Source organism: Chrysemys picta, chromosome 8, assembly GCF_011386835.1.
Source record: "Chrysemys picta bellii isolate R12L10 chromosome 8, ASM1138683v2, whole genome shotgun sequence".
NCBI lineage: Eukaryota > Metazoa > Chordata > Testudines > Emydidae > Chrysemys > Chrysemys picta.
Genome location: NC_088798.1, coordinates 42521507 through 42540584, shown reverse-complemented (window position 1 = coordinate 42540584; position 19078 = coordinate 42521507). Strand labels below are relative to the sequence as shown.

Here is a 19078-nt window from a genome sequence, read left to right as displayed (position 1 = left end):
TAACAGGCAAAGACAGAATTATGGGTTGGAGGTGTTTTAAAACACCTCAACTTAAATTCTCAACTCTGGTAAACAAGCTGAGTCTCGAAACTCCCCTCACAGCTTAGTGCAGTAGTTAATTTTTCAAATATGCACCAACTAGAAAATTAGAATAGGTTAGTAGCAAGATAAGACTGACAACCACTTTTTAACATTCATCATTATCAAACTCAATAAAAAAATTACTTACAGTCAGTGAAGTAGACATATGCTGCTTTGTACTTGCTGGATGTTTTACTTACAAAGTCATTTATAAGCCCATCTACAGACTTAAGATAAAAATGCTAAATTGTAATTTACCATAAAGAAAATAACTGTCATTCGTGTCTATTTTGCCTGCTCTTAGAACAAACTTTCTTGGTCTATATTTTTGAAAAGTTAGTGTTTATTGATCAGTATGAAATCAGAAATACTGTAATCAGTCACATGGGAATGTAAACACTGAACTATAATATTTATATATATATCCAGCCCAAGGATGACAAAACAATGAAAGAAGATCAGTAATATTCTCATCTATAAACGTTGTACAAAAGATTGCTTTAAAGAAGCAAAGAAAGCAGAGGGGAGAAGGAAAATCTTACATTATATTGTTATGGATTGAAAATGATTTAATAATTGGAAATTCAGTCTCTTCTGAACATTTCTGTAGCATCAGTACAGCCAACTCTTTTCTACAGCCATTATTTTGAATGACAACTTTGTAATAGCTCAGTATGTAATATTACGATGGCTTAGTGCTTTATGCTTTCTGTACTACAAAAAGAAAGAAAAAAATCAAAAAGAAAAACTAAGTAAAAGTTTTTCCCCTTAAAAATACTAACCTTATTGGTTGGAGTGATGAAATAAATTGCCTTCATGTGCGGGACAGGCTCACGGTTTTTATAAACATTCTCCACAGCTAAAATATATAAATTTCAAAATGCAATACTCAATATATCTTTCTTAATTAAGTTTGGAAAACTACATTGAACACTAAGGTTTATAAACAAAAAAACTAAAGCATTCTGGATTGCATCTTCTAATAATGCTCTATTTGACCAGTGATTGTATTTTACATTAGTATTTCCATAAGCTAAAATGGGTGTAAAACTCATTCTATGGAGAGAGATGAATTACACTTTTAATTGATTAAGTAAGGTCTGTGGGTGGGGCCTTAAAAATAAATAAAAATCAGGGGCCAGATGCTACCTAATCTATAAAGAATCCCCATTTTTCACATTGGAGGTTAACACAAAGACAGAGTAGAACAGAGTTACGTACTAACTAAACCTCTAGGTCCCAATCTTGCAAGTTGTTCTACACAGATAGACCTCTGCCCTTATATAGAGCCCCAGTAAAATCAATGGATCTCCATACGTGGGGCCAACATGCAAACAGCAGCTTACAGGATCACAACCTTAGTAAAATTATGCTTCTATTCAACATCAGAAGGGAAAAAACCAACACAGAGTACCTTTAAGGCTCTAGCTTTTTTTTGTCCTTTTAGCATTTCTTGTGCAATTAACCTACTGGACACGTAACTGCATGCACAAGTTGGTCATTTTTTAAAAGCCAACTATTTCATGTAACACGTCCTTCTAATGGCTTCTCTGTTTAGCTTACTCATTACACTACAGATATTACATATAGAGGATTTCTTGAGATAGGGCTGCAATGCATTGGTGGGAAAATGTGGGAAAACTTGTCTTGCTTCCAATCATGCCACCACTTTTGTAAATTAAACAGAGAACTTCAGTTTCCCGGACTGTCAGTCTGGCACTTCAAGCAGCACTTCACTTACTTGGTGGTTAAGAAAAGTTATACCCATTTGTTCTGAAAAATTTTCAGATGGAAACAGCAAAGCAATTTACTATGAGTAAAATACACTTGAAAAGTGAATTACAGTTGAGATTTGAGCTTATTGTTCTTTCTGAAGTGGCATGTGATACACTGGACATATGGAAAGACAGTATCCGAGTAAATAATCGGTCTTAAAGCAGAACAAATTTAATATCAATGTTTAAAATTACATACTAAGGGTCCAATTATACAATCTCTCCTTACTTTAAGTAGCCTCATTGATACTCATGTGAGCAAGAATTGTGAAGTTACCATCCTAAATACTGTCTCACCATAAAATACGGATTTTTTTTAAAAAAGAATCTATTAGAGAAGATTGAAAACTGCTTTCATAAAGTTTAATATATTCACTATCAATTTCAAAACATTACTTTTCACCAGGATGATTTAGGCATCAGGCATCACAGAAATACTAACTTTAAACACACTTCAAATAAGTTTTATAGCGAGAAATACTTACTTTTTGAATTTTAAGACGGCTGAGACAAGGAAAATATAAGTGTTCCCTTAAATAAATGGTTTTTACAGGCTATAAAGTTTATGATTGCAGTGTTTCATCTTCTCAAGAATATAGGTAAATCTATTCTCAAATATATCATATAGCAATTATACTATCAAATGAAATCTCATCTGATATTCTGCTTCTGACAGAGGCCAATACCAAATGCTTCAGAGGAAGGTGCAAGAAACTCCATAATGGACAGATATTGAACTGCCCATCAGGGTACTTTCCCCTTAAACACTTGCAGAAAGCGACTGCCTGAAGAATGAGGAGTTATAGCCTTCATTTTTTATTCTAGCTAATTCTAGACAAGAATATTTTCATTATCCATTTTTAATCCTTTTTATTCTGGAAAGCTCTTGGACTCTGACATTGTAAAAATGAGTTCCTGTGATAAATGAAGGGGGGTGGGAGTAGCTCCCTTTTATGGACACCCAGCCAGACAGTAGCTATAAAATCCCTCTTAGTAGCTGTTCTCTAATTGCTCTACCTGTAAAGGGTTAAAAAGTCTCACTGCTGCATAGATAAAAGGAATTGAGTGGACACCTGGCCAAAAGAGCCCATGTGAAGGCTAGAACATTTTAAAATTGAACAAGACTCCCTTTTGTCTGTTGTTCTCGGGGAGAGGCAGACAGGGAGCAGTTATGCTGTGAAAAGCTTGGACCAGGTATGAAAAAATCATCAGTATCATACCCAGAAACTACTCACCTAAAACCCCAGATATGTGAGTAGATCAGGAAAGGTCTAGGAAGACGTGATCAGGTTTATCCCTTTTATTTCTTTATGGCTTATGGATTTCTCTGTGCTAACCCCAGGTGCTTTTGTTTTGCTTGTAACCTTTAAGCTAGACCTCAAGAGAGCTGTTCTTGATGCTTAATTCTTGTAGTTTTTTTATTTAATCTAGCAGAAGACTAAGTTCCCAGATGCATTTTCTTTTATTAATAAAATTTACCTTTTTTTTTTTTTTTTTTTTTTTTACAAACAGAATTGGATTTGTGCGTCTTAAGAGGTTTGTGCACATATTGTTTAATTAGCTGGTAGCAACAGTTGATTTACTTTCCCCCCCCCCCCTCTCCTTTCCCAGCTCTTCCCCGGGGAGTGGGGTGGGGGTGAAAGGGCTTGAGGGTACCCCACAGGAAGGAATTCCCAAGTGTGCCTTCCTGGGTTCCCAAAGGGGTTTTGCATTTGCATGGTGGCAGCATCTACCAATCCAAGGTCAGAGAAAAGCTGTAACCTTGGGAGTTTAATACAAGCCTGGAGTGGCAAGTATTAACTTTTAGAGTCCTTGTGGGCCCCCCCACCTTCTGCACTCAAAGTGCTAGAGTGGGAAAATCTGTCTTGACAGTTCCATAGGTTAATTTGGCATTGAATAGAAGGATTTCCTTTTAGCACTTTTAAACTTTACCTTTTAGTTTCATTGGATGTCCCCTTATTCTCTATATCATTCATTATTTTATTCACAGCTATCATGTCCCCTCTTCTCTCCACTCTAAACTTAAACAGTTCTTAGTCTTTCCATCCTTCCCTGGAGACTGCACCCTGATGTAGAGGGAAGGCTTGTGTGTTCCAGTGAACCTGACAGCTATGCTTGCAGGTGTTTTAACTCTTGATAGGGCCACACAAACTGAACAGGTCAAAGGTAGGGATCAGGCTAAAAGCAGCCTACTGGTCCTCCTATATGATATATTTGAGAATAGATTTACCTATATTCTTGAGAAGATGAAACACTGCAATGGAACAACAACCCATCTTTGTACAAAAGTTATAGAAACACAACAAAGTATTCTGAGTACAGTAGAAGCTCAGAGTTACAAAAAAATCTCAGGAATGAAAGTTGTTCAATAACTCTGAACAAAACATTATGGCTGTTGTTTCAAAACTTTACAACTGAACATTGATTTAAATACAGCTTTGAAACTTTACTAGCTAGAAGAAAAATGCTGCTTTTAGCCACCTTAATTTAAATGAAACAAGCACAGAGAGTTTCCTTATTTTTTTTTTAAATATAGAAAAATTTTTTTTTTTAGCAATTTACATTTAACACAGTAATATCCTTGCTGGGGTGTTTTGGGGGGTTTCTGCTGCTGCCTGATTGCATGCTTCTGGTTCCAAATGAGGTGTGTAGTTGACCAGTCAGTTCGTAACTCTGGTGTTCTACTCTAGTGACACGATGGACAGGGATGGAAGAGCCTTTTCCATACCTTAAACAATGCCTGATGGCATGGAAAGGATTCAGATTCAGTCTTTTCCATAGGAAAGTTTTTCCATGCCTTCAGCAATTTTGGTTTCCCTTCTCTGGACCTCTCCTATTTCTGTTTTCTCGAGACTGGATACAGGATTCAAGATGAGGGCATTCCATTGATTTATATGTGGTGAGAATGCTGAGAATGCTATATCCTGTTCTTCATACATTCTAATACTTTGTATTTCTTTGTCCAAAACTCTACACTAAACACGTATTTTCACTGAGCTAACTACAATTGAAAATACATTCTCAAGAAGTCCATCTTGTGTCTGACCACATACTTGATTTGCTGCTTCCCTGAAAGTACAGGGGAGCATCTAATCACTTATATAGCATGAAAAACACTGAAGAACACTTTGCCCAAAAGTGAAGTCTCCAAGTAAAGAAAAGTTAACTATCATCCAACTGTAAAGTTCTTTCAAGCAAGTCTTCCTACACTGGACCTTCAAATTTGATCAAGCATACCAGATTTTAAGGAAAGCAGACAGGGAAAAGGCACGTCTCTCAACTGACAGCATAAAGTTTCAAGACTAAACAGCCAGTCAGCTATGGCAGACCAGTTTCTGGATTTTACAAATATTATACTTGCCAACATGCCACTTTGCAGCACCAATGCTGCAAGGTTTTTTCGAGAGCAGCATTAAACGCAGTTTTTCAGGCTTGCAATTAACAAACCATGGAATATTAAACAAGTAAATAAAGAAACACAGTCTTATGAGCTTTTTCTCCTTTATAATAGTAATATTACATACAGTGCATATATTTATTAGTAAGGCTGCTAGTCCATTCGGAGGTCACGGATTCTGTGATTTTCTGTGACCATTGTGACTTCTGCAACCGCTGGTGCTGGCTCAGGGGCTGCCCAGCCAGCAGCAGCAGTTTGGGTGTGTGGAAGGGGGCTAAAGGTGGGGGCTGCCCGGCTCCCACAGCCCTGCAGCTCCTAAGCAGCGAAGGGGCTGGGGGGAGGAAGGGGAAAGCACTGCGCCACATGCTGCTTGCATCCGCAGGCCCAACCCCCACAGCTCCCATTGGCTGCAGTTCCTGGCTAATGGGAGCTGCGGGAGCGGCGCGCCGAGCAACCCCCCCCTCTGCTGCAGGGACGCAGAGCTGGTAGGGAGCCCCTGCCAGGCCTGCCAACACTCCCCCCTGCACGGAGCTCCAGGCCTCGCAGCAGCAGGGGTCCCGGGCCATGCTGCTCACCCCCCATCCCCGGCCATGCTGCCCAGCCCCTCCAAGTCACCTCCCCCAGCACCTCTGTCCCCCCACGGCTCCCCACCCATGTTTTAGTCAGGTATTTTTAGTAAAAGTCATGGACAGGTCACAAAACACACACAACAACAAGGAGTCCTTATGGCACCTTAGAGACTAACAAATTTATTTAGGCATAAGCTTTCGTGGGCTAGAACCCACTTCATCAGATGCATGGAGTGGAAAATACAGGAGCAGGTATAAATACATGAAAAGATATGAGTTGCCTTACCAAGCGTGACGTCAGTCTAACAAGACAATTCAATTGACAGCAGGATACCAAGGGAAGAAAAATGACTTTCAAAGTGGTAATGAGAGTGGCCCATTTCAGATAGTTGACAACAAGATGTGTGTAACGGTAGGGGGAAATTAGGTTTAGGTTTTGTATAAAAAATAATAATAATAATAATAATGGAGATATCCTATCTCCTATAACTGGAAGGGACCTTGAAAGGTCATTGAATCCAGCCCCCTGCCTTCACTAGCAGGACCAAGTACTGATTTTGCCCCAGATCCTTAAATGGCCCCCTCAAGGATTTAACTCACAACCCTGGGTTTAACAGGCCAACGCTCAAATCACTGAGCTATCCCTCCCCCACTCCCAGTCTTTATTCAGGCCTAATCTGATGGTGTCCAGTTTGCAAATTAATTTCAGTTCTGCAGTATCACGTTGGAGTCTGTTTTTGAAGTTTTTTTGTTGAAGAATTGCCACTTTTAGGTCTATTATTAAGTGATCAGGGAGACTGAAGTGTTCTTCTACTGGTTTTTGAATGTTATGATTCCTGATGTCAGATTTGTGTCCATTTATTCTTTTGCATAGAGACTGTCCTGTTTGGCCACTGTACATGGCACAGGGGCATTGCTGTCACATGATGGCATATATCACATTGGTAGATGTGCAGGTGAACGAGCCCCTGATGGTGTGGCTGATGTGGCTAGGTCCTATGATGGTGTCCCTTGAATAGATATGTGGACAGAGTTGGCACCAGGGTTTGTTACAGGGTTTGGTTCCTGGGTTGGTGTTTTTTGTGTGTGGTTGCTGGTGAGTATTTGCTTCAGATTGGGGGGCTGTCTGTAAGCGAGGACCGACCTGTCCCCCAAGGTCGGTCAGGATAGATTGTAGATCCTTGATGATGCGCTGGAGAGGTTTTAGTTGGGGGCTATAGGTGACGGCTAGTGGCGTTCTGTTACTTCCTTTATTGGGCCGGTCTTGTACTAGGTGACTTCTGGGTACCCTTCTGGCTCTGTCCTGTTTCTTCACTTCAGCAGGTGGGTATTGTAGTTTTAAGAATGCTTGATAGAAATCCTGTAGGTTTTTGTCTCTGTCTGAAGGATCGAGCAAATGCGGATGTATCTTAGAGCTTGGCTGTAGAGTGTAGACAATGGATCGTGTGATATGGTCTGGATGAAAGCTGGAGGCATGTAGGTACGTATAGCGGTCAGTAGGTTTCCGTTATAGGGTGGTGTTTATGTTACCATCGCTTATTAGCGCAGTGAATTTGTTTACTGTCTGTGACCTGTCCGTCACTTTTACTAAAAATACCGTAGCTAAAACATAGCCTTATTTATTAGCCCAACATTTTTATCTGCCCCAGATTAAAGGTGCTTTTTTTTTTTTTTTTTTTTAAACAACTATTTTACACTTACCAGTGATGCCTTCTGCCAGTAAATCAGTCATTTTGCCACATGACGACAGTAGTTTAGTGGTAAAGTCGTCTAAAATAATTATCTAAATATAAAAACAAATGAAGCAGCATTTAGACAAATAATTCAGAATCAGCTACAGTTACTGTAAGACAAGGTATATTTCATGTTCTTAATTCTCTTTCTTTGATAAGCTGTGGAAGCTTGAAACTGAAATTATTCTCTTACCAATTTATTTTTCCTAATCGCTCACTTTATTACTGCAAGGTTGCTATTTTTATTTTAAGGGGTTACAAGTAACATGGATTTTGCAAAGCAAAATTTTATTTTTATATATAACATTTTTAAAACCTTATTTACTTTACATACAACAATAGGTTAGTTATATATTATAGACTTCTAGAAAGAGACTTTCTAAAAACGTTAAAATGTATTATTGGCATACGAAACCTTAAATTAGAGTAATTAAATGAAGACTAAGCACACCAATTCTGAAAGGTTGCCGACCCCTGCTCTAACCATTTTTCATCCTAGGTCTTCCATGACAATTGAGATCAGCCTGGCTGGCCTTACTCAACATTCCAAACTTCCATCTTGCTTGGGTTGAGAACTTTGTGGCTCAGAGAGCTATTTGCAGAATTTGCTATGTCAGAAGATCTCCTTGAATCCTGCAGTGGCTGTCTTCATTATGTTTGGTTTAGTGTAAAGCCTTCCTCTTCAAATCAGTTTATCCTGAATTATTTTAAGCTTCCTCTCCCCATCTCCCTGGGCAAATTTTATTCTACAGATCTTTTTGTTCACGGCAAGAACAGCTGCATCACATAATGGGAGTATTTTTATTGTCTGTGTAACAACCCTGATGTTTTTCTGATTTTAAAAAAAAAACCCAAATTCTAATAAAGCACCATATTGTCTAATTTCAGAGTAGCAGCCGTGTTAGTCTGTATCCGCAAAAAGAACAGGAGTACTTGTGGCACCTTAGAGACTAACAAATTTATTAGAGCATAAGCTTTCGTGGACTACAGCCCACTTCTTCGGACGCATCCTAATAAATAATAAATTTGTTAGACTCTAGGTGCCACAAGTACTCCTGTTCTTTTTACATATTGTCTAAGCCTGCTCAAAACAGATACCCTTTAAGTCTGTTGTGTATATGTCTACACTGCAATTAAAAAAGTGTCTGGCTTGTGCCAGCTGACTTAGACTCATCAGGGCTTGGGCTAAGGAGTTGTTTAATTGTGGTGTAGATGTTCGGGCTCAGGCTGGAGCCCAGGCTCTAGGACCGTGTAAGGTGGGAAGGTCTCAGAGCTCAGGTTGCAGTCCAAGTCCGAACTTCTGCAATTGCAATTAAACATCCCATTATCCTGAGCCCAAGTCAGCTGGCACAGGCCAGCTGCGGGTTTTTAACTGCAGCATAAATATACCATATAAGGCCAACATAGCATTCCCACCGGTGGAACTCAATCAATGGAAAGTTACAGAGAAATGAGTGAGGCTGTTGTGTCTTTCAGGAAAATAGGGTAAGACAAGACCTGAATTTCTAAAGTTTAAAAACCAACAGAATCACCTTTCAGGTCTTCTTTCTACATCACTAGGAAACCAGAAGACAAATCCATTTGTCCATCTACTACAGGTCATTTAATGAAAGTGCTGTGAAGAAATCTCAGGCAAGCAAAGAAATAGAGTTAGCGTACTTAATGAAACAGACTATTGCTTTTAGTAATTCTCAAGTGTTGCAAAAAGCAAAATGAACTATACCTTCCATTCTTCTTCCTTCCTACAATCATCAAATACTGATAATTTTAGCTCTGTTAAAAAAAAGAAAAAAAAAAAGAAAAACACAACATGTCAGTTTAAAGACATACAAGAACAAACACCGTAACAACTTATTCAGTAACAGTTATGTTTATGGAGATGTCAAAAAGCACAAGATGTAATCTTTTGCTAGGCGAGTCTCCAGAAGTATCATTTTTGCAACTAGTCCTTTGCTCTATTTTACAAAAAGTAGTGCAAAACTTGAAGCTGTAGTTTTCACTTGAACTAGTTTCATAATTTACAGATCTATATAATCAGTCCAAATGATTATCCTGATCCTGCGAACATTTAGTCACATTCATAACTTTATGTTGGGGAACAGTTCCTACTGAATTCAACAAGACTCTTCTTGAGCACAATGTTAAGCTAACACTTTAGGTACGTGCAGGATCAGATGTATATATACAAACAAAAGTATGCAAAAACATATTGCATACTTTTAAATACATAGCTAGGCATTTTTGCTTTACTCTACCATCCCAAGAGTAACCTATGAAAAATACCCATTGTTTTAGAAAAGAAAAAAGCAAATGCTTGGAAGTATGATTCCTTTTATATTGTGATCTCTGAGGAGCAACTGTCATTTGTAGGCTCTGTACAAACATAACTAGCTGCAAGGGATATACAGAACAAATATGCCTTGATTGATTAACAACAACTGATTCCTTCTGTCCCTTAAAAATTGGAAAAGCTATCCACCACTGTTTATCCCAAAATAAGATCCACCAAGAAAGACAAGAAGAAAATGGTTCACATCATGCGAGACACTTTGTCTAAGGACTGACAGTCAAAGTCAGGAATTCTAATTAAAATGATTAAATGAGAATATTGTTATATCTAGGCAAGAATCTCTCAATTTGCATACGGATAAAACCTTTTTCCTCCCTCCCAACCTACCTAAAAAGAACTCTAAGTTACCATGTGAGGGTGACATGCTGCTTTCTTATGCAAAGTGACCCATTACACATTATGAGTGGATAAAGAAATGGTTGGGGAAGATGCAAGTTAAGCAAAATTAGAAATGTTGCCGTAAGACTGAAGGTCAAATTGAACAAAATAACTGTTACACCAAGAAATCCAAGCAAAATGTTCACCTCAAACTATACATTGTTTTCTTTGTAACTCAAATATACTGTAAATAATCTTTCACCCCATATCAGAATCTGCTCATTTGTTTGCCTTGTGAGTCAGATCTACATCCTTCTATGTGTGGAAAATGTCTTGTTCTATGGCAAGCCCAACATAACAAACTGCTCATGTACAATCAAGGAGTGTATGGAGTATGTCCTCCAAATTTAAAATATTAAGGATTTTGTTGTTTTCATTGTAAATAACTGTTGCACTCTAGAAGTAATAGGAACTGTCTAGCACAAGGAAAAAAATATCAAAAAATATCAACCAGGGTACAACTTAGGATATTAAGAGAACTTGCTTAAAGGGGAGGATCTCAGTAGACAGCAGGGGCTAATAATGAAATACAATCCTTGAAACAAATCAAACTTAAAAAAAACGCTGATAAGGAAAGGATTAAAGAAATTTGTTATATACCATCACCATCTATTGCAGGTATCTCAAACTCAAGTCACCATGAGGGCCACATGAGGACTAGTATATTGGCCCGAGTGCCACATCACTGACACCTGTTCATATAAAGATACAAAAACCGCCCCCTCTAACCCTGGCCCTGCTCTGACTCCACCTCTTCCATGAGGCCCCACCCTTACCCCACCCCCATTCCAACCCCTTCCCCAAAGTCTCCACCCCAACTCCGCCCCCTCCCTGCCCCTATTCCAATCCCTTCCCCAAATCCCCGCCCCTGTCCCGCCTCTTCTCCACCTCCTCCCCATAACGTGCGGCTCCCCCTCCTTCCCGGAAAGCGCTAAGCACTGCCAAACAGCTGTTTGGCGGCAGGAAGCACCTGGAGGTAGGCAGAGGAGTGGGGACGCGGCACGCTGGGGGGGCGGCAGGTGAGAGGAGCTTGGTGGCCACAGGAAATAACTCCGCCGGCCTGCGAGCCACATGTTTGAGACCCTTAATCTACTGATGGAAGCAACACAAAGAGCTAAAATTTAAGCACTCACTTGGCATGTGTCCAATAGGAATAAGAGGGCGGCCCCTTCCTACAAGTCCTGAAACTAGGCTATATAAACTGAAGTCACCACATGCTCTTGAGAATTGACTGAACCCAACAAGCTGAAGAATCCTAAGCATGACAGACACCTGGACCAACCATGTGGAAAGGACTCTACCCCATCCCACAGTTAAGAAAATAACAAATATTCAAAGATTATATTACAGAATAGAAGGAGAAATACAAATAACTAGATTATCTTGCTGAGTCTACACTCTCTAGTGAGACCTCAAGTAAACCATATTTTAACTCCTTTATTCATCCAAGCAAACTGGCCTGAAAAAATTGTTTTAAGCAACTGCTTTTAATATTCTAAATTTGTCCTTTTGAGACCAATCTATTCAAACCGTACTAACTACACTTTTCAAAGTGCCTTAAAAACAAGTGCCTCCCTGGAAGTGTGATAACTGTGTTAGGCACTAATGTATTGAGAATGGATTATCATAAGTAAATCTAATAATAAATCTTAGTAATTTCCATTGTTCTTTGATATAACTGCTGAGCCTCAACTCTAGTCTATGATAACTGCTTGCACAACTGTGATGATGATTATGGGCGATCACTCGTTACCGAGCATGATCATCTTCCATGGGAGTTATGGGTCCTCAGGTGACTAATAAGGTCAATCCTTGAACCACAAGTTCTCTTACAATGAGAGCAGATGTTTTCAGGCTCAGCAGGAGGCTGTTGACCATGACTGCAAGCCAGTCTCTCCTTCCTCCTGCACCTCTTGTCCTCTTCGGCTTGTAGGAGAGCAAGTTCAAAATGCAGGGGACCATCACGTAGGACTTCACTCTATTTTAAGCAATCCTGGGCAAGTGTCTCCCAAGTATAAATGTCAATATTGGACTTTCTTAGATTGTCCTTAAGCAAGTCCTTATAATGCTTCTGTTGTCAAAAGAACAACTGAAGATTAGATTATAAGCATATTAAGTACATAATCCCATCTACATATAGAAAATGATGGGGGTCTAAATTAGCTGTTACCACTCAAGAAAGATCTTGGGGTCATTGAGGATAATTCCTTGAAAGACAGGTGCAGCAGTAGTCAAAAACACTAGCAATGTTTGCTAAGGTGCCACAAGTACTCCGCGTTCTTTTTGCTGATACAGAATAACACGGCTACCACTATGAAACCTAACAATGTTAGGAACCAATAGGGAAGTGATAAGTAAGAGAAAAATATCATGTCAATATATAAAGCCATTGTGCACGCACACCTTGAATACTGCATGCAATTCTGGTCGCCCCAAAAAATAGAATTGGAAAAGGTACATACAGAAAAGAGCAACAAAAATTATGTGTGTATGGAACAGCTTCCAGATGAGCAGAGATTAAGAAGACTGGGACTGTTCAGTTTACAAAAGAGATGACTAAGGGGAAGGTAGGGGGACATAATAGAAGTCTAACGTCATGAATGTTGTGGAGAAAGTGAATAGGGAAGTGTTCTTCACCCCTTCACGTAACAACAAACAGAGATTTCCCACCCCATGAAATTAGTAGGTAGCAGGTTTCAAACAAATATAAGGAAGTACTTTTTCGCACAACATACTGTCAATCTATGGAACTTGTTGCCAGGGGATGTTATGAAGACCAAAAGTATAACTGGGGATTTAGGGATTAAAAAGGGATTTAGATAAATTCATGAAGGATAGTCCATCATCAACCGTTAGCCAAGATGTTCAGGGACGCAATCCCATGCTCCTGGTATCCCTAAAACTCATACTGCTGTAAGCTAGGACTAGATAACAAGGGATGGGTCACTTAAGTTGCTCTATTCTGTTCATTCCCTCTGAAACATCTAGCACCAACCACTGTCGGACAGCATACTGGGCTAGATGGACCATTAGTCTGACCCAGTACGGCCATTCTTATCTTACATAAATAGAAACAAACAGCAATACCATTAAGTGGCGTACATAACTTAAGTCAAATCTCAAAGTTGTTCTTGCAACCCTCACCCTTCCTTCCCTTGTCTGCACACACAGTCACGCTCACTTGTTGTTTCATGTATATGACTAAAAACTCCTCAGACCCAGATCTTTTATGTAACATTTATGACATTAAGTTAATTTAATTTGTAATGTTAATTGCGTCACTGCTGTATAAACAGCAAATAATTTTAAGAACTTAGCTAGATGTACATATAATGTACTGAATGTAGCTATAGCACAATACCCACATATTGAGAATCAAAACGACTCAGGCTATGTCTACACTACAGAGTTTTGTCGACAAAAGTTATACCGCTTTAATTAAACCACTGTTGCATATCCACCCATTTCTCCTTGTGTCAGCAGAGCACTTCCACACGAGCAGCTCTTGCAAACACACAGAGAGCAGTGCACTGTGGGTAGCTATCCCACTATGCAACTGGCTGCAGGGTGCTTTGGGAAGGGTTTGCAATGCCTCCTGGGGCAGGTAGAGCATCACATGATGCAGGTTTCTCAACTCTATCATTCCATGGGCATCCTCATAGATTGTCTGTCGCTTTTCAGCTGAGGTGGGGAGGGCCAGGGAGCACTGTGTGACAGGAAGTGTTGGGGGGGGAAAAAGAGGGAGAAAGAGAGACAAACAGAATGTGTGTTGGGGAAGTGTGTGTGTTGGGGAGAGCAACTATGTTAACATGCTGTCTCTAAGTTCAGACAGCTTCCTGACAAAGCTACCCTGAGACAGGGGGACACCATCACCCCCACCTCTGCATGGCACAGCAGTCTCTCCCCCTTTCCCTCCCCCACAGCAGCAGCCTGCTCATGGTTCTGTGATTCCTTCGAAGTTCTCCCAGAGCCTCCTCAGCTGAGTGGAGCGGCATCCTCAGCAGCTCAGTGCGCTCTCTACACTGAGGAACGTCACAGCAGTCCCCACAGCAGTTCCACCCCCCACCAGCAGTCTGCCTGCTGCTGTGTTCCTAGTGAAAGGGAGAACAGGAAGATTCCACCCTAATGATTTGCTCTTTGCTGCCAGAGCAGAAGGCATTCTCAGCTATCAGAACTTCCCAGAGCTTTGAAAGGGGAAGGGCACATGCCTGCAGGACAGCCGAGTTCAAAATAGAGAGCAGAGCAGTCATGGCAGGCATTGTGGGATACCAGGAGAGGCCAGTTATGTCAACATGAAAGGCAGCATCTACACTGATGCTTGTCGCTTTAACTATGCCACAAAAAGTGTTATGCCTCTTGTTGAGGTGGTTTTATTTTGTCAGCAAAAAAGCAGAGTTTTGCCACCCAAAAGTAGCTTTATAGTCTGTACACGTCCCCTATTTTGTCAGCAAAATGCAACTTTTGCCAACAAAATTGTGTAATGTAGAGAAGGCCTCAGTGAGAAAACTGTACGTTGGGAGAGGGCATATGTTGGAGAGTTTACTAGACATTTATCTATCTGCAGGACTCTAAAAAAGCCCAGGTTCCCCTTTTCCTTAAAAAAAAGGAGTTGTACTTTTTCCAGGAGGGGTAAGAGTGTTGCCCCAGACTCCATTTTTATACCAACCTGTAACTAGTACATGTCTGACAAACATGAAGCTCCCACTATTACACATCTCTGAAATGGTGGAACTCTTCCTCACTACTCAATTCCAATACTTCCTGCCTGTTAGGGGAAGGAGGGGGAGAAACAGCCCTTCTGACTGCTTCAAAGCCTTATTTTTCTGTTTGTTCAGGAGTCCTCCAATACCCTGTCCATCTCCCACAAAAGTCAGACTTTCTGATATTTTACTTTTCCACCAGCAATTCAGCTATTGAAGGGGGCATATCTACTATATGCAGCCTCATTTTCTTAGGGTGGGGGAAATCCTTCTCCTTGGACAGCAACAGTACCTGCCTCTGCTGCTGCTCAGAATGACAGAAGATTGTTGCCATTTTCACTGATATTCAGAGACCTCTGAGTAGCAAAAGAAGTGCTCAGTCTCTCTTGGTAGTCTCACTTTTTTGCAGCTTTGGAAAAATCTACAGGGAGCACTGAAGAAAGATTCAGGAATGTCACACTACATGGGTATATATAGGTAAGGTTACTTTCACAACCATAAAGGCTAGAAACTCTGCTGCCATCTTGCAACACCAAAGGAAAGTTTACATTCTGTAGACATGGCTTAATTCCCTTGTTTTTTCCTCACTGGTGACTGGAAAGTTTTCTTGGAAAATGCAAGTGACTCTTTCAAGTTCTGGATGACAAACCCAATTTTCAAACTCTACATACTTCTGTGATAGCAACTCTCCCAGTGCTGCCAAATTTGACAACATGCATTGGTAATAAATGCTTTGCCCTCCTCACTTATTTCACATTTTCTGAAATGCACATCCATTTGTACTATCATAGCAGCTAAAGATTTTGCTGTATAACTTTTTTTTTTTTTTTTATAAATTTTCTGATTGGACTTCTACTTTCCCAAATATGTTGTGTTACTAGTATCAAGTTGCCAGAAGAAAATGTTCACTACATCGATACAAAAAGTAGTATGTGGTGTTTTAAACAGCAGTTTTCTGACAAAAAGTAAGTGTGCTAAGAAAAGTACACTTCTGCTCATATATGCAGTCTAATAATAAACATCAGTGCTAGCTATATGTTCCTTGTGGTCATTTGGCAACAATTAAAAATAAAACAAAGTAGTCTGTAATTAACATTTGAGAATAAGCAAAAAAACAAGTCTGTAGAAATCCTTGAAGAACATTTACTTGAACATATTCAGTAAAATTGACTATTACCTTGAAATATGATGAAAATCCCCTTTCAGAAGCATTGGCTCCATACTCTAAAAACTACTGCATTTGACAGCGGGTGCCTTCTCTCCGGAGTTGGCAACCTCCCACTTCCCTCAAAAACCACGGAAGAAGGAGACTGATCAGCTTGAGTACACAGTGCCAACAAACTTCAAAATTTGTCATTATCAATTTTTTCCTACAATGGGTGCTCCACTTGGTGAGCTCTGTCAACACCCTGACAACTGTTTTCGCCACTGACCATAGGAGGAAGATTAGAAAACACTGTGCTTAGAACAGTGTCAATGCTGCAGTTTTTGTAACACAGCTATTCCCTTATAATATTCCAATGAAAAATAACGATCGAGACAAAGGCTAAACTAATTAAACTGGTGCAAATTGGAGCATAGAGGAGAACTTAAGAATAAAGACCTGTTGTCAGTGTAATAAATCAGTACTACTTCCCAGCATCTGTAGCACTTCCGTTAAAATGAGACGGCGACCAACAGGATTTCCCAGGCCAGTGAAGACAGGACCCACATGGGGCAAAACCTCATTTTTCAACATCACAGTCTATACTGCGCTTCCGCAAAACATTTACAGCAGGCCCCGTGCCTTCACTGACCGGGGACTGTCCTGGCGCTTACGAAGAAGCGCGCGGCTCCGCAGCAGGGCGCTACAGCCTCCAAATCACTAGGCGGAGGCAGCAGCTCAGGCCCGGTAGGGCCAGCGGCTGTCTCCCGTTCAGGGAGGCAAGGTCCATGCTCCCGCAGCAACCAGCCCTTGACCCTGCCGCTCCGCACCCTCTCGGCGGCGTGCAACAGGCCGCGGGCTCGGGCTGCAGGAGCGCAGAGACCCACCACGGGCTGGGGGGGGGGGGCACACGGAGGAAGGCCCCCAAAGGAGTGAGGGCAGGACCTCAGCCCGGGCTCCCCTCCCTGGGGCTGCCAGGCGCGGCGCAGCCGCAAAGCTAGTGCTGGTGCCCCAGGGCCGGGACTCGCTATCTCGGCGCCAGAACCGTGTGGGCCCTTCCCTAGAGAGAGGGAGCGAGCAGCGGGAGCCCGCAGGGACGGAAGGGAACATGGGTGTCCCGGACTTACTCTGCCACACCAGGCTCTTGAGACCCCGCTCCCCGGACGCGGCCCCCACCGTAGCAGGCGCCATCTTACCCCCCAAAACTCCACCTCCTCCCTGACGTCACTTTTACACAATCCCTATCCCGTTTACGCTTCATCTACGTCATACTACCCGCCTCGAAGTCCGCCCTCTGACCCCGCCTAAGCCTCGCTTTTGTCTGGGAGCCACGCCCCTTTGGCACTGCGTCGTGACGTAAGCCGGGCGCGGCCGGAGTGCGCCCTGGGGGGCGGGAGAGGAATGGGGCCTAGGTTGGAGCTGCGGGGTAGAAGACGGGCTGAAGGAGGCGGGTGGGTGTTAGTGGGAGGGTTCTGGCTCTCCCCGGCACGGCTCCGAGCAGAGGCTTACTGACGGGAACCGAGCGTTACCAATGGGGACCGTGCCCGGTGTCACAGGAGAGGGACATTACACTCCGTCCTCTGGCGGACCAACACCAGAATCATGGTCCACATCCGATCAGGCCTGGGCTGTCCCAGTCTCGCAGACAGACCCACATGCACCAGTGCCCTCCCCAATATCAAGTAGCACTCATTCACCATACTACTGCAGAACCTAAAGGCAATACAGGAGCAGCTGAGAATCATGCATCAAACTCCATGACCCACACGTGGTGCCAGGCCAGGTGTCTACTCTCATCCCCTTCACATCAAACACAAACCATCCTATTCAGTTTTCCTGTTGCCTGAGAACAAAATGCATCTGCATGAAGCAGCTGACAAACTAATCTTTGGCAAGATAGAGAATTATGTAAGTGTGGGAAGTTACCCAAAAGAAATGTCTATAACTACAAAAGTCACCCTCACCTGAAGAAGTCTTCAGTGTAATCATCAAGTCAGTTCATGGCCTGGGGAGTCTTCTGGACTCTGCTTCTTCTGGATACACAAATAGCTATAATGGCTAGAAATGCCTCTTAGTAGCTCCAACTGCTCAGGGGATGCATTCAGTCCTATTGTATAGAGCCCTGGTCATGGTGATGTATTCCAGTGCATTGTACCATGGATTGAAAGTAAAGGGTTTACACTCTAGCTGATCAAACATGGAGTGGTTTGTCTACTAACATAGGATGGGTGATATACGCACAGCAATCTAATGCTCCAAAATCTACAGTGACTCCCTGTCCAAAACTAGATTCAATTCAAAATCCTGGTCTTGATCTTCAAATCCCTGAGAGAGGTGAACCCAGATGATCTCAGGCACTTTTTCTCTGTGATTTATTACAGCAATTACATTTTTCAGGGACAAGGGATAAGGTCAGTAGCAAGGATTACACTTGCTGCAGGAGCAAGAGGGTGACTAATGACTGGAATGCCTTTCCATCAAAAATGGTAATGACCATGGGTTTGCAACTTTCAGACACAAATGTAAGACTCATCTATTTGCAATTGCTTTCCCATAAAAACAGCCTTAAGACTCTACATTGCTTCCCTGAACATAACGAATAATGTAATTGAAAACTATTTATGCATACTTTAACTGAACAAAAAAGAATAATGAAGAGTGGAGAATACAGTATTTCAGATGGACTGTTTATGTAGTTTTGTTAGTGCCTGGATATCATGGTGATATTAGATAAACTGCTACAGATTTTTACACAGAAGATTACCCTAGCATATTCTTTGCCACAGTGAAATATGAAAAATACAGGGAGACTTTTAACAAATAAAGAATCATGTATCACAAACTATAATAATAATCTGGAGACAAAAGGAAACCCAAAGATGAACATTTGTACCAACCACACTAGAGACATTAAAACTGAAAGTAATTTCTACTTCACTGTGCACCATACA

At 41.4% G+C, this 19078-nt stretch overlaps 1 protein-coding gene across 6 annotated transcripts in view; it reads right to left on the bottom strand.

Moving 5' to 3' along the window:
- Positions 1-17450, bottom strand: part of STXBP3 (syntaxin binding protein 3) — a 43309-nt gene extending 25859 nt beyond the window's left edge. The window contains exons 1-7 of one of the 6 annotated variants that reach the window (XM_008164318.4): positions 17255-17296; positions 16161-16269; positions 9279-9328; positions 9088-9182; positions 7524-7605; positions 864-940; positions 230-308 (exon numbers count right to left, since the gene is read on the bottom strand). In XM_008164318.4, coding sequence (XP_008162540.1) covers positions 230-308; positions 864-940; positions 7524-7554 — 187 coding nt within the window. In that variant the 5' untranslated portion in view covers positions 7555-7605; positions 9088-9182; positions 9279-9328; positions 16161-16269; positions 17255-17296. Of the gene's footprint in view, positions 1-229; positions 309-863; positions 941-7523; positions 7606-9087; positions 9183-9278; positions 9329-12116; positions 12355-16160; positions 16270-17254 lie in introns of those variants that run through there. The other 5 variants (XM_065554311.1, XM_065554307.1, XM_005285477.5 and 2 more) reach the window with 5 other exon arrangements.
- Between the last annotated feature and the right edge of the window lie 1628 nt (positions 17451-19078).